This window comes from Phyllostomus discolor, chromosome 13 (genome assembly GCF_004126475.2).
Source record: "Phyllostomus discolor isolate MPI-MPIP mPhyDis1 chromosome 13, mPhyDis1.pri.v3, whole genome shotgun sequence".
Taxonomy (NCBI): domain Eukaryota; kingdom Metazoa; phylum Chordata; class Mammalia; order Chiroptera; family Phyllostomidae; genus Phyllostomus; species Phyllostomus discolor.
Window position 1 is genome coordinate 34,758,066 of NC_040915.2, and position 14,857 is coordinate 34,772,922.

General features: G+C 61.5%; 2 protein-coding genes across 3 annotated transcripts in view; one reads left to right on the plus strand and one right to left on the minus strand.

Moving 5' to 3' along the window:
* KCNIP1 (potassium voltage-gated channel interacting protein 1) overlaps positions 1-14,857 on the plus strand; it is a 238,002-nt gene that overhangs the window by 16,577 nt on the left and 206,568 nt on the right. The window lies entirely within an intron of this gene.
* Positions 558-10,172, minus strand: KCNMB1 (potassium calcium-activated channel subfamily M regulatory beta subunit 1). Of its 2 annotated transcripts, XM_036013628.1 has the most exons (5): positions 8,964-8,974; positions 8,211-8,217; positions 7,465-7,622; positions 5,962-6,133; positions 558-1,162 (listed from the first exon to the last, which is right to left on the minus strand). In XM_036013628.1, exons 3-5 carry the CDS (start codon positions 7,596-7,598, stop codon positions 893-895), a joined length of 576 nt encoding a protein of 191 aa, XP_035869521.1. In that variant the 5' UTR covers positions 7,599-7,622; positions 8,211-8,217; positions 8,964-8,974; the 3' UTR covers positions 558-892. The 2 variants fall into 2 exon arrangements, with proteins under 2 accessions (XP_035869521.1, XP_028383813.1); XM_028528012.2 differs by lacking the exons at positions 8,211-8,217; positions 8,964-8,974 and adding an exon at positions 9,953-10,172.

Genomic DNA, 14,857 nt, shown 5'->3' on the forward strand with positions numbered 1-14,857 from the left:
GCAGCCTCCTCCAGTTCTGCCCTTTCCCCCCACCCCCCCGAGAAGGGCTCCCCAGCAGGGCCAGTGCCCCCTTGCATTTACCTGCAATGTCAGCCCCCACCTGCGCGGCTCCCCCCCTCCACAGAGGGCTCTTCCCACGGCCTCTGCTCGAAGGGCCCTGCTCTGAAAACACGCCGGGGGCCGGGGGCTCACAGGCTCTCCCCGAAATCACATCCGCTGCTGCTCTTCTGGTTAAAAACACAGCAAAACCAAACCTTCCCCTTGTGGACAAGACCGAAGATAAAAAAGGGGATAAGGAAGACAATGAACATGAACCACCAGCCCACTGGTACTAGTACTTCGACGTAGTATTTTAGTATATTTCCTGGTAGTCTCATAGGTTTTTTTTTAATGTATTTGTTAGCATTGGAATAAAAACGTGTACAGCACTTACTGCCCTAAAAACAAGAGATATTCTCAATGTGCTCTGCATAAGGGAGCCGCAGGTTTCGTTGTGAAACTCCAAGTTTGCCAAGGACAGCTTCCTGGGTGGGATGGGGCGGGGGGGGGGGGGGGTGGCTGTGGAGCCCGGTGAGAACACAGGCGCGAGGTCAGAGCCACTGCCGTCTGGGGGGCGTGGGTTGGGTCAGTGGGTCGGGGGCGGGGAATGGAGAGCTGGAACCAGCCGGCCTGCGCTCTCCAGGGCAGTAGGGAGCCGTTACTTGTACGTTCCTGAGCAGAAAGGGGCTGAACAAGGGCCGCACGTGCGACGGGAGACAGGCGGACTGTGTGGGGGGGGGGGGGGGGGGGGGGGGGAGTGGGGAGGCAGAGGAAGAGGCATGGGCACGGAAATGGGCACAGCCCAGGCTCCCCAGCGCCAGGCGGCCTGCACGGTGGCGCGGCACGGCCGGGCTCACTTCTGAGCCGCCAGGATGGAGAGGGACTGGTTGAACTTCACCATGGCGATGACGAGGAGGCCGCCGGTCAGCAGGAAGGTGGGCCAGAAGAGGGAGAAGAGCAGGGTCTGCGGCCCGTAGAGGCGCCGGTACAGGACCCGGGTCTCGTTCTCCCGCGGGGCCGCGAAGCAGCGGAAGGCCCGGTGTTCCTGGAATCTGCCTCTGACCTTCTCCGCGCTGGCCCGGGCCAGCTGGTAGTTGTCCAGGCTGCCGGGGATGTAGGAGCACTGTGGGGAGAGCGAGAGCGCCGCCCGTGGGCTGAGGCGTCCCTGCCTCCCAGGCCCTCGAAGGACAGTGCCTGCTCCGGGTGGGGCCCCCATCCAGTGGGAGTCAGAACTGGGTGCAGGCCGTGGGCTGTGCACAGCGCAGTCCCAGAGGGCACCTGCACCGTGTCATTGGTGAGTGTGGTGGCCTCAGAGCTGCTCCAGGGACCCGCTGACACCTGGAGCCAGGGGCCCAGCTGGAGTCCCGGCTCTGCCTCCATTGCTGTAGGAACTTCAGACAAGTTCACTCACCCTTTCTGAGCCTCGATAACCTCATCTCTTAAATGGGTCACAAGCAGGACCTTTTTCAGAGGGTGTTATTACAGAAGGGCTTCAAACTTGGCTGTCAGACGGGGCCAGTGAGTGGCAGTGAGTGACACAGGCCCAGTGGGCTTTTTGTGTGGATTCAGGGCAGAGGTCAAGTGCGCGATCACCTGCAGGGCTCATGCAGGGAAGGCCCCCAAGGGGTGTGGGTGAAGGGACAGGATGGCAGGTGCCAGGGAGACTGTCGGGGCGTGGTGGGGCCCGGTGGAGTGGAGACGGCCAGACGCGTCCAGACTGGCGGTCACCATCCGTCTGGACGATGGACACCAGGGGACCCAGAAGACCTTTGCAGCCAGGCCCCTGACATTTCACGAGAAGCCAGAAAACTAGATTTTAATATGAACACTCACATTTTTAAAAATATTGGGCAGAAGTTCAAATTGAAAAGCTTCTGTGGTCTAACCTGGTGTGAGGCAGACAAAGATGCTGGCGAGCCGCTATTCGACACCAGGACTGAAAGGAAAGGGGGAGGGGGTGCACGGAGAAGAGCTCGGTGCAGGCGGAACACGGGGCGCAGTTCATTCTGACACTGACTGTTGCCCTGGTGAGCCCCTGGCCTTGGCAGACGGGGTCCCCCTGGAGAGCTCTGCGGGGGGGCCTGTGGAAGACGTCTGTGAGTGAGATCCCTGCCCCCCAACCCCAGCCCCTCCAGCAGCCCACCCAGAAGGCTGGCCCCCTGAATCCCTGAGGGTGGGGCCCAGCAATCATGTGATTCCTTCATATTCAGAAGTCTGAGACCACTGGAGGAGGCCAAATTATGTCCAAGACCAAAATGTGTCAACCATTGAGCCAGCTTCTCCCCAGGCCTCAGCTACTCCCTGGGTTTGAATGAGGCCCCTCCCCCAAGGCTGCCTGCCCTGCCAGTGCTCGGCCTAGCAGAACAAGGGGTGGTGGCACCCTAGTTCTGACAGCCTGGGGAGGGAGGGAGCCGCACCCAGAAGCAGGTCACCTGCCAGCCAGGGAGCAGCTGGGGCTGGGGAGAAGCTGGCTCCAGAGGAACCTGGCGTGCAGAGTTGTAGGGCACTACAGGGTCTCGTTAGCAGGTGGATTCAGACTCCCGAGGTGAGAGGGGCAAGCCCAAGCCTGCCCCGTGCCTCTGACTGTGACCTTGGGTAGCCTCGCCCACTGAGCCACACGTGTGGGTGTGGAGCCTGGCAGGCCGGTGTTCAACGGCCAGTTCCAAACTGTGTGACCATGGCAAGTGCCACAGCTTCTCTGTGGTGTGGCACTTGCCACACCCTTGTGATGTGGGTTTGTGAGGGTGGCGGCCTGGTTGAGTTGTTGTGTGGACTGAGAGGGAAGATGCATATTATTAACACCTGGCACAAAGCCCAGCACTTAGTGAGCGCTCAGTAAACGGGAGATGCCGTTATCATTCATCGTAATGTAACTTAACGGTGATATTGCAACAACAGCTCCTTCGTTCTCTTCTCAAAGAGGGGCCTTTCACACGGCCCCCGGCTGGCCTGCAGCACGGGCCCCCTACACCCCAGAGCCGAGCACAAGCAGAGGGGCAGCCGGCCCACTGACCCAGCCTAGCGACAGAAGCAGGAAGGTACTTCCACCGTCCCACCCATGCAGCCGCCGGCCGCCAGCACTGCCCCTGGTGAGGCCTGGGTGCGGTGGGAGGGAAGACGGAGCAGCGGCCGTGGCCGCCAGCCAGCACCGCCCTTCCCGGGCCGGACAAGCTGCTGACAGCTCGTCTCAGGGGGTAATCTGGCCTCTCCTTCCTCTGAGCTGGCAACCGTGGCCTCGGGGAGGCAGTCTGCAAGCCAGCCCACTCCCAATCCCTGTCACACCCGTGATCACGTCTGTCTTTGAAAATGCGCTTCTCGCTCCTTGGGTTAAATCAGGGGCCACGGAATGCCAGGAAGAGGCAGGAGTCCCGGTCAGGGCTGACTCAGCAGGTTCGGCGGCTCCTCCTCCGGCTGGTGGGGCTGAGTCATTGCGGTGATGAGGACAGAATGGGTCAGGCCACCTTGCACTGTGCAGACCAGACCCCCTCCTCCAAGGCTCCCCACCGCCGGCACTGCCAGGGATCCCACCGTCCCTTCAGCCCCCGGCCCCTGGCCCCTCCCCGTCCCATCTGCCACTGAAGTCTGACTGCCGGCATCCGTCCTGCTGGAGGTCCGGTCGTCATCCTGGGTGTGTGCTGTGGCCCCGTGCCGCTGCCCAGTCACCCACCCGCACCCCGCTCTGCTCCGCCCTGGCGGTGCTCCCGGGGCCCCCAGCCCAGTGAAGACCCCAGGTTGCTCCCCCAGCAGGAATTCCCAACCTCAGGGTCACCTGGAGGGCCCAGGGGCTCTGCACCCGTCCGTCAGCGTGGGAGCCTGGTTCTGCTGAGCCTCCCTCCGGGGTGGGGGCGGTTCTCCTGCACAGCCAGTGCTGAGGGGCCCCCGCTTGCGTGACCCCTTTTCGACTCCACAGTTCGCTAGTCCTCGGCAGCGACGACAAGGCACCCAGCCTAAGCAGTGCCAGACTGTCACCAGCATTTGCCTTCTTCACGGTTCTCTTCAAGCCCCAGTGACCAGTAGACGCTTCTCCTAGGAAGTAGTGGACTTGGTTAGGGGGGTTCGGAGCCGCTACAACTCGCACTCCCTGTGACAGCCGGCACCGGGAGCACTGTTGGGAGCGAACTGTTCCTTCTGATGCCCATGCAGAGGGATTCCGTCTGCTGTGAGCCCGGGAAGGTGAGACGCCAGTCCTTGTGGAACCCGAGTTTCTTTGAAAACCGTTTGGCAGGTCGTGACATCAGCATCGAGACCAGAAGGCATTGGCCGTTGCTCCGTGGACAGGATTAGCCTCCCTCGGCGTCCAGCGGCCGGGCCTGTGTGTGTTTTGGCAACGTGGTGCCTGTGGGTCGGCAGAGCCCTCCCCTCAGCTCCCTTCCTTGTGCGGGACTTTGGAGGCGTAACAGAGAGTCCTGATCGCACAGGCACGCCCAACTCTGTGCTTTGTCAAAGGGTGGCTTCCAGCCCTGGCTGGCATAGCTCAGTGGATTGAGCGCGGGCTGCGAACCAAAGTGTCACAGGTTCGATTCCCAGTCAGGGCACATGCCTGGGTTGCAGGCCACGGCTCCCAGCAACCACATATTGATGTCTCTCTCTCTCTCTCTCTCTTTCTCCCTCCCTTCCCTCTCTAAAAATAAATAAATAAAGTCTTAAAAAAAAAAAGGGTGGCTTCCCTGTTTCCCTAACGCTGCTGTGCGCCTCGGGCTGGAATCCCACTCTCCCGTCTTTGTTCCTACCGTGTTGTAGTTGCTATTGTCTCTCGGACATCCTTTGAAGATGCTCTTCTTAGCGAAACAGTTTCAGCGAAGTGTTTTTCTGTAATTTTTTAAAATCCGGGAACTAATAGATATAACACGTAGTTTTCCTCATTCAAGTTCTGCCTCTCTCAAAAAAAAAGAAAAACAACCACACACACACACACACACACACACACACACACAGGTTGTTCCCCACTTGGGCAGAGCGGGGGTCGCCTGGGAACACACCTGTGCTCACCTCTGCAGCTGTCCCCGCTGCGCCCCGTCATGTGTCAGTGCCTGTACAGGTCCCGGGGTCCCTGTGTCCCCAGCCCTCCCGTCCAGCCTCGCCCTGTGCCCTGCGCTCAATTCACATGCCCCTCCATGTTTGCGTGGGTCCGGCACCTGCCTGGCATTTGAAAGCCTAACCCAGGTGCCCTCCCGAGTCCCTTCCCTGCCTGCCTCCCTCCCCGTGGGCTGGGAAATGCCCCCCCCCACTGGGCATTATTTCCCATATGGGCCTTCTCCTCCTCAGTCCAAAGCCCCTAACACAGGATACACCCCCTTGACTGTCGAATGAATGAGCCAGTGAAGGAGCAAAGGATTGTGGGCCAACGCGTATTCCCTGTAGGAGGAAGGGCCATGATGGTGGGTGCGGGGGCGGGAGGGATGCTGTGAGGCTGCGATGAGAAGATTGAGAAAATATCCCAAGTGCTGGCTTGGCTGCAGCCCTGGACCCCTGGGCTCCTGGGGTGGAGGGCTCACAGGGGTTTCCCTCGGTGGGGTCAGCTCTGGGCCTGGCCTCTCATTTGGCTCGCTTTATAGAATGAGTGACCGCTTCTTTTTCAGCCCGCTCTGTCCACCCGACAGGAAGCTGGGCACCCTGTGTGCGGTGCCTGACTCCATAAGAGCACTTCAGCGAAGGTGGAAACTGAGGCACAGAGGGCCTCAGTCAGCCACCCCAGGTCACACAGCCACTGAGTGGCATAGCAAGGATTCGAACTGAGGTCTGTCTGATCCCAACACAGAAGAGCTAGGTCTGGCTGGACCTCATGCCAGCCCGGGTCCCTGGTCAAGGGGGCTCATCTTTCTCAGCCTCCGCTCTCCAGAGAGGGGAGGGGGTGCCAGCTGGGGACAGGCCCGCACACCTGCCAGGGGTTGGGGGACAGGTACCCATGCCCCCAGTCAGTACCTGCTGGTTCTGGTCCCAAGTGTCCTCCGTGTGGTACAGCACGGCCCAGCGGCCCACGGTGGACACGTTGACCCACAGGCACGGGTACTGGGCCACCTTCCTGCCCTCCAGCTCCTCCTGGTCCCAGATCTTGGCCTCAATCAGGTAGCACATGGATTCCTGGGTCCACACGCTGGAGAGATCACACACACACACATTTCAGAATCAGGGTGGCACAGGACGCCCTGTGTGCACCCCTCTCGGGAGACCCGGGGCCCGGCCGCCCGTTGTACTGTGAGCGCCCAGCACTAAAGCCGCGTGACCCAGAGTCCCTCGGCCCGGGGGAGGAAATACAGACTCAGAACGTCCATGCTGACGGCCCCTCGGGCGGCACCACCCGAGCCATGGCCCAGAACGAGTGAACCAGGACTTCTGCGGCGGGTGCGGCCCAGGCCTGGGGAGGTCATGGAAGGAGCTGCCGAGATTCCAACGAGCAGCCGGGCCCCAACCCCGTGCCCACGCCACCTTCACCTGGCAGAGAGTGGGAGAGAAGCCCAGAAAGGTCACGTGACTTCTCCGAGGCCGCACAGGACCTGAAGCCCGGTCTGGGCGGCTTCAGAATCTGTGCCCTTTCCCCTGAAAAGCGCCGGTGAAGGAGGCTTTGATTTGTGCCCAATGGGGAGGCAGTGGGGGCAGCGCTTCGCCTGCAGGCACCGTGCTGGGGGGCACAGGCTGCTCAGAGTGGAGCCGCCCCGGCGCTACGGGGTGTGGGGAAGTCGCAGGCCCAGGAGGGGGAGGCGGGCAGACCCGTCAGCACCTCAGCAGCAAATCAGTCGTGACTCATCTCCCGTATATCGGGCGAGGGGCTGGCAGTCACCGGGATGTGCTGGGGGGCAAGGGTCTGAGCCTTATCCTAAGAAGAGGCCTAGAGAACTGGGGGTGTTTGTTCCAAATAGAGGGTGGATCAGGGACTTCCCAGCATGCCCTTGAAAAGCTCACGTGGTCGACATGTCAGGGAGCAAGGGCATGGAACATTCTCTGAGATTCTAGAGCAGAGCTCCAGGGGAGCAGATTTGGGCTCAATGTAGATACTTCCTGCTCATCAGAAAGTAGGTATGCGCAGTGAGGTAGTGAGCTCCCCGTCACTTGAGCTATGCAACAGGAGGCTAGATGCCCACTGATCAGGAGGTTTCGGGGGGTAGTCAAACTGTGCAGATGAGCTACAAGATTCTGACTCTCTGATTCCCCCTGGGATGACACTCACCCTGGAGCGTTTGCCCTGACCCTGCGATGTCTCCTATGGAAAGGGTCTCCTGTGTCTGTTGCCTACACGTCCCAGAATTCCAGACCAGCAGGGCCCTGTCCGTCTGGCGGATAATCCTTGACTCTAAGAATGAGGATCATCCAGTCTCTCTGCCTGGTGTGGGGGCCAAGGGGAAGGGTGGGAAGAAGCCTGGGGTCCCTCCCAGACCAGACCCTCGGAGGGGCGGGGGCTGGAGGGTGCGGCAGGCGGGGGCTCGGTACCTTTTCTGGTAGAGGGGCAGCAGGGTGGTGCCCAGGATGTAGTAGGCGATGACGGCGCACACCACCATGGCCACCCCCAGGCAAAGGGCTCTCGTCTCCCCGCGCTTCTGGGCCATCACCAGCTTCTTCCCCATGTCCACCGGGGACGGCGGTCATTTCTAGGGCCACAGAGACACACAGACATGGGATCAGCACGGGGGGCAGTCAGTGCGTGGAAGGGGAGACGGGTGGAAGGGAATGTGCGTGGGAGAGGAGGGCGCTCGGAGGTTAATATCGCCTCTATTTTTACATGGAGCTTTGCACCCTCAGAGGGCTTTTTGGACCCCGAGTAAGCCTCCCGCCAGCCCGAGAGGCCAGTGTTACACCCCCATTCTGCAGGTGAGGGACCTGTGTGGCTCAGAGAGGCGAAGTGACTTGCCCAAGGTCGCGCTGTGCGATAGGCTCCGTAACGGCCCGCAGGACGCCCATATTCTCAGCCCTGGACTCTGTGACGGTTCCCTCACTCGGCAAAGACTTTAAATCACAGAACCCGAGATGGGGCGATGGCCCTGGATTATCCGTGGGGACCCTGCGTGTCCTTACGAGACGGAGGTGAACAGAGACCAGGACACAGAAGAGGAGCAGGTAAGGTGACCAGAAAGGTGGGGATCCGAGTGACGCCACCCTGGCCCAGGGGATGCTGGCAGCCCCCAGAAGCAGAGGAGGCAGGGGCCACGGACTGTCCCCTGGACCCCTGCAGGGCGCACACTAGCCCTGCCGACCCCGTGACACCAGCCCTGCCGGCACCTTGCCGATCGGGCGCCTCTGGCCTCCAGAACTCCGCACGGGCGGATTTCTGCCGTATGTGGCACTCGGTTCACGGCACCGGGTTCACGGTGCTTTGCTGAGGCAGCACCGGGAAAGCGGCCCAGGAGATGCGCACCTTCAGCGCGAGGCCGAGGCGGGACATCCGCGCACTTCCTTCGGGGACACTTGTCCCCGGGAAAACCGGGAGCATTTCACAGGCCCGCCCAACAGGCGCACAGCAGGGCTGGGAAGCGGGCAGAGAGCCCGGGGGGCGGCCATGGTGAGGGCTGCCGCCCACTTCCAGGGAGGGCAGAAGGCCTTCAGTGGCCTCAGCAGCTGCTGCCTCCTCTGGGGGCTCCAGCCCCTCCCCCACCCCCACTCCCCCGCCAAAGCAGGGAGCAGGGAAGTGGCCGGCAGCGTTCTCCCTCCCTCCTCCCTCCTCCCTCCAGAAGCAGCCCCTCATCTCCCTCTGGGGACTCTACCGCCCAGGGCGGGCAGGGGCCAGCCCTCCCCCGCTGGGTGCTGTGAGCACCCCCGGGGCGTGACTCCTCATCACCCGAGAGTCACCTGGAGCCGCTCGGCTGCCGGCCTCTGTCCCTGGTGTGGGTCTCCCGTCTGTCCTGTGAGTGTCCCCGTAGAGTTCGGGAAAATGTCTGGGTTGTTTCTGTTTGCTTAAGGCAACCATAGTCCCTCTCTCCGGAGGATGCCAGGACCCTGGGCCCTGCTCTGAAATCCCCTGCCCCAGAGGACGTTCCAGCCAGAGGCCAGGATGATCTTTGTTTTCCCTGCCAGGTCTTTAAAGTAATAAACACGTTATCTTTTTTTAATCCTGAGGATATGTTTATTGATTTTCTTTTTGAGAGAGAGAGAGAGAGGAAGGGAGAGAAAGACATGTCAATGTGAGAGAAACATCATCCATTGCCTCCCGTCCCCCATTGAACCTGTAACCTAGGTGTGTGCCCTGACCGGGAATCGAACTCCTGACCTTCTGGTGTGTGGGATGATGCTCCCGCCGCACCACCCGGCCAGGGCTTGACGTGCTACTTTTTACGAGTCAGCGAGTGTCCAGGGCAGACTTTGGTCCAAGGGGGTTTCCAGCAAGGTGCTTTACTTCCTGCTTAGCTGCTCTCCTGAGCATTGACTGTTTCAAGTGACCCGTCGGAGACCATCTGCCCCCCCCCCGCTGCACCCCTGCTGTCTCCCCTCCCCGCCCCTTCCCGTGGGAAAGCGGGGACCGGGCACCAAGGATGCAACCACTCTGTCACTGCGTCCCAGATGACGGAGAGGGTTGACGCCCAGGGACACGTCTCCCTCCCTCCCTGGGGGCACTGAGCAGGGGGGTCCCCCTGCACTCTGACAGAGATGTCACAAGGGAGTGCGTTTCCCCGGGCTGCTCTCTGGGCTCAGCCCTCTGCTGGCGGCTCTGGAAGCTGGCTCCTGACGGCCAGGGCGCTGAGTTAATGGGTGACCAGGGCCCCAGAGCCCCCCACCTCCCAGCTGACCACCGGGTGCCAGCAGTTCTAGTCCCCAATGGCGGCAACATCAGCCCCTCTGGAGCCCAGGGTCCTGGCGCACAGCCCCTCCGGGAAGGAGTCCCCACTGCCCCCTCCCTCCCTCTCTCCCTCCCTCCCTCCCTCCCTCCCTCCCTCCAGGAGCTCCCCCTCTCCCCTGCAGCCCCAGCCCTGCAGAACCCCGCACTCACAGTCGCCCGCACCCTGCCGTCTTCAGGTCTTCGGCAGGCAGGCGTTTTCTGTCTGCCCGGCCCCCGGCCCTCACCCCAGAAGAGGCCGCCTGAGCTCCAGCAGGAAGCCCGGGCTCCCAGCCCTTCTCCGTCTCCAGGGAAGTGGCCTTTGGTCCCCATCTGAGATAAGCCTCCATGCCCAAACATGGTCACGTCTGAGTCCGAGCTGCCCCGGGCCCAAACTGCGGAGCAGGTACCCGGCCAAGGAGGAGGGAGGGGGACCGAGGGCACTTCCCAGAGTCTCCTGGGAAACAGGCCTCAAACAACAACAGAGGGAAAACTGGAGGCCGGGGAGGCCGTCTGTCCGGGTGGATTTGGCAACGCTGCTTCCCTCCGTCCCTCTGAGCTGGCGGGGTTGCAGGGATGAGACATGCTTTTCCTTTTGTCGACACGCGGGAGCCAGGAGGACTCGAAGCTGGAGGGGGCGGGGTGTCGGCCGCTGGGGGGCTGGTGTCCCCCCGCAGGAGGAGCCAAACCCTCCCGCTGCTGGCATGTGCGTGCTGTGTGGCCCGGGCAAGTCCCAGCCCTGCTCTGAGCCTCAGTGTCCCCGTCTCTGCCGCAGGGACTGTCAGACCTCACTTCGTCCAGGGCGGTGATGAGGATCACAGATGCTGGAGGTTTGGGGCAGGGAAAAAGATACTTCCGTTTTAAAGGCCAGCCGGGCAGAATCGGGGGGCAGCCCGGGCTCCGCAGCGGCTCGCAGCCCGGCGCAGGCCAGCCCGCTCACTCGGGGCCCTCCCGACGTCCGGTCCAGTGCTGGGCCGGGCAGAGATTTGTCCCCATCAGCGAGACAGGCGAGCATCAGCATTATCGGGCAAAACCGTGCTTCCAGATGTCTCCGTTTCCTCATCTGTAACGTGGTCGTTGTAAGGATCAAATCCAATACACTGGGCCTTTCCCAGCTACCGGGCATGATGTCCCCACTCCCTACCTTCTCCAATGGCGAGGTGAAGGAGCCCAGGCTGAATCTCCGAGGCCTGGAGCTGCTGGTCCATGCTACTGTGCTCCGAGGGCCAGAGCCAGGTTCAAAGCCGGCCGGCCCTTCCAGACGGCAAAGCCCAGGCTGTCGCTGCCGAGCCTGGCTCCGCTCTGAGACATGAACGCTCACCTCCACTATACAGTCCCCGGCCACCTGAGGTTCTGGGGGTCCCCCCGAGTGACCCCCAGTCCCCAGGGAGGCGGATGCAGCCCCGGCGTGCCTGATAGATGAGTCTCAGCTCCTCCTTCCCCCCCTCCTGCCTCGGCCGCTGTCAGGCAGCCAGCCCAGCGGACTGTGAAATGACACTCTCCGGCAGGAAGTCCCCTTCCCCTCCGCCCTTCGCTAATTGAATCATATTAACAGGAGAGTAAATTGTCCGTTTAATGGACATCAGAGCAAAGGAGGCCTCTTAAGGCCTTAGGCTTCGCAGGCAGATTGACAAGGAGGGACCCGGGGCCTGGAATGGGGCCCCACAGCAGCGGCTCTCCATGGATGGTCCTCGGTCCACTCGGGAGCCAGAGGGTCCTCCCGGCCCGTGAGGTGGAGCAGAACGCCGGTCCTTCCTCCCACTCCTGGGGAGAGTGCATGGCCACGCAAGCCCCTCGGAAGTGTGACCACAGGGCTGCTTGCTGGCAATCCGCTGAACGAGTTAGTGAGGGCGACACGTTCGGAACTCACAAACACACGTTGGCATTCTTCCCCAGGTACCTTTCCCCTCGGAAGAGGGGAACGGGCAGGGAGGGGGCAGGGGAGGCAAGCTCTTCTGCTGAAGAGAAGGAGCCCTAGTTCAGGGCTCCGACAGGCCTTGCTGTGGCGGGAACGTGGATGAGACGAGGGCCCGGCCGGCGGTGGTGGGGTCGCGTGTCCCAGGTGATCGTAGGGGGCAGGGGCGGGGGTGGGGGCAGTGATGGTGCCGCAACAATAAAGGTTGGCGCTTTGCACTGGCGGGGGTGTGGGCGTTCACGGAACACCTTCCCCGACGACTGAGTCTTCCAGCAGCCTCCTGGGGCCACCAGTCCTGCAGGCTCGCCCTAGTCCACTCAGGCGCAGGTTTTCCCACCCACTTGATGGCGTGGGTGGCTGACGTTCAGAGGGGGTACTAACTAAATGTCCCAAAGCACGTCCCTTGGCCTCTCGGAGCCTCAGTGTGTCCGTCTCTAGAATGGAGATGCCCGGACAGAGACCCTCGGTGCTTTGCGAGGAATCAGAGATCACACAGGGTGGCAGATGGTGTTTTCCCAACACGGCCACACCAACACGCACCCCACCCCACGTCCCACGTGCGTGCCTTCCAGTGTGACAGCAGCTCCCCTCCATCCAGAGTGGGCATCCCTGCCCTCTCCCCTTCGGCCCAGGCAGAGCTCTGTAACTGCTTTGCCGGTCGAATGTGGTGGGAGCGGCACGGGGATCCCCAAGGTCAAGGCAGAGATGGGGACCCGGCTCTCGCCAGGCACTGCCTCCAGGACACACCACAGAGCCAGCCTCTCTGGTGTGGAGAGGCCAAGGGGCCACAGGGAGGTGTTCCAGCCCCCGGCCCGGCCCAGCGACCGGCCGGCAGCCGGCATCTCCCACCAGACACGCGAGTGAGGAGCCTGCACGTGTCCAGCCTTCAGCTTTCGTGTCCCCGCATGGAGGCCGCAGACTCACGGAGCAGGGGCCACCAGCCCCCCGTCCCCTGTGTGCTCTCCCAGTACACGCACATGGATGCACACACACACACACACGCATGTACTGCATTCCTCCCGGCCATCCTCACAGAAGTCCTCTCGCTTCTCTTCTTTGCCCCACCTGGCAGGTGTCATGCCACCCCTGGCAGATGGCATGATGGGGCCTGGATGTGAACTGTGCTTTTGGATCCCACCGCCCATCCCTGTGCCCGCCCCGCCTCCCACTGACTCCCCCGGCCGCGGTTTCCCAGAGGACCTGCGTTCCTTTCTGACATCTGCGTCAGTGCCTGACAACCCCCCTCCCCGGTCTGCAGCCCTGTCTGGACAGTGCATCCACTTATTTATTTAAACCTTTTTCAATCAATACCTATTCTCCGCCGCCACTTGGGATAATAAGTTCCATAAATCAAATTGGCAAGCGTGTCCTGAGCCCCGCGGAGGGTGTTCCACCGGCCGAGTGCCACGGGGAGTGGCTGTGCGAGGACCTACTGTGCGGAGCCTCTGACCGTGTCCCTGCGCCGAGGAGAACCAGGCGTGGCCCTTCCCTGGGGGGGGGAGGGAAGGATGGATTTTTTTTTTAACTGCAAAAAAGACACCACGGAAAAAAAATTAAAGCCCATATTTAAGGGAGAGAGAGAAATAAAGGGCAGAGGAAACCAGAGTGAAAGGTTGTTCCGTGGAGTTGAGAAGACCACAAAACTGGACGATTAAGTGCCAGTGCTTGCATTCAATGGCACGACGGGACTTGGGGAGGAGCAGGACAGGGCGGCTCCCTGCGCGCGTGAAGACGGGACGCCTGGGTCCCTCCGCCTGCGGTTCTCGGAGCCGCGTTTCCCCTTCCCCTCGTTTTCGTCCTCAGCGACGCGGCATCCAGCCTGCCGTATTGCTAACGCGATTGTGAGCGGCTTGGACTTCTCCTTGAAACGAGGAAAAACACGAATAAGTGAGGAGCGCCCTTACCCACCTGTGCAGTCAGGGCCCTGCTCCCGTCTTTTCCTCCCGCAGAACCCTCCCCCCCCCCACCCCCCCAGCCCCCAGCCCCCAGCTCTCCGTGGAAAAGCCAGGCCCTAGAGAAGGGTAAGGAGAAAACCCCGCCCCTGGGAGGAACTTGCTGGGGTGGGGGCGGGGCAAGGGTCCTTCCCAGCACTCATAAAAGCACGCACACAGCCTTCTCTCCCTCCAGCGGGCACACCCCTCGGTCCCCACCTGCCCGAGAGCTCTCCCCTTCCTGGGGACTCAGTCCAGGGGTCCTCGCCTCACCTTCCACCCCCTCGGGCATTCTCCCTGACGCCTCGGCCAGGGCAGCGCGCTGGGCAGCACGCTCAGAGCACGGGGTGCGGCTCCTTCCGAGCAACTCCTCTCTCCGCAGTTTTACGTTTATTCTCGTGCCTCCTGCACTCGCCGGGCTCCCCACTCGGGGGGCATGTTCCCCGATATCTGGGGCAAGAAACTGTTCAGTGTCACACGACGCACACCCAAAGGTGTGAACGGAGAATCTTGGGTTTTACAACGGCTTGGTTTGAGGGGAAAAAGAAATCTCTCTTGCTTTAAAGAAAAGGTTTTTACCGCCTTAACGGTGTTGAAGTGCATAGTCCAGTGGTGTTAACTAGATTCCCTTTGTGGTTCAACAGCTCTCTAGAACGTTTTCATAGGGCAAAACCGAAACTCACCACCCGCGAAACAGCTCCCGTTCCTCCCCGCCCCCAGCGCTGGGCAGGCACCACTCCCCTTCCTGTGCTGGGAGTCGGGCTGCTATGGACTCGGCGGGCGGCGTAGAAACGGAAGCAGGCCGCGTTCGTCCTTCTGTGTCTGGCCCATTTCACGCGGCATAAAATCCTCAAGGTTCCCTGACGCTGCAGCATGCCACCAGAAGGAAGTCGTGTGCTCTTTAATGTAACAGGACATTGGATAGTCATTCTCCCACACCGTGAAACATTTTTAAAAGGGTTGTACAGTATTGCATTGTATGGGCAAACCAGGGCGTATTGACTCAAAGCTCTGTTGTTGGCCGTTTGGCCGTGGTCCTTGTTTGCTTGCTCTGAGTGGGATTCACAGTCGTCCTCTGCTGGTGGGACGATCCGCTCTGCCTCCACCCGCACCCGCCCTTGCACCCAGGATCATTTCTCGGGAACTGACCAGTGTGAGGGAGACTGGGTCTGCAAGGATGCGGTTTGGGGACCAGGTCCCATGGCCGGACATGAGGCAGCCGTAGAAGTGGAA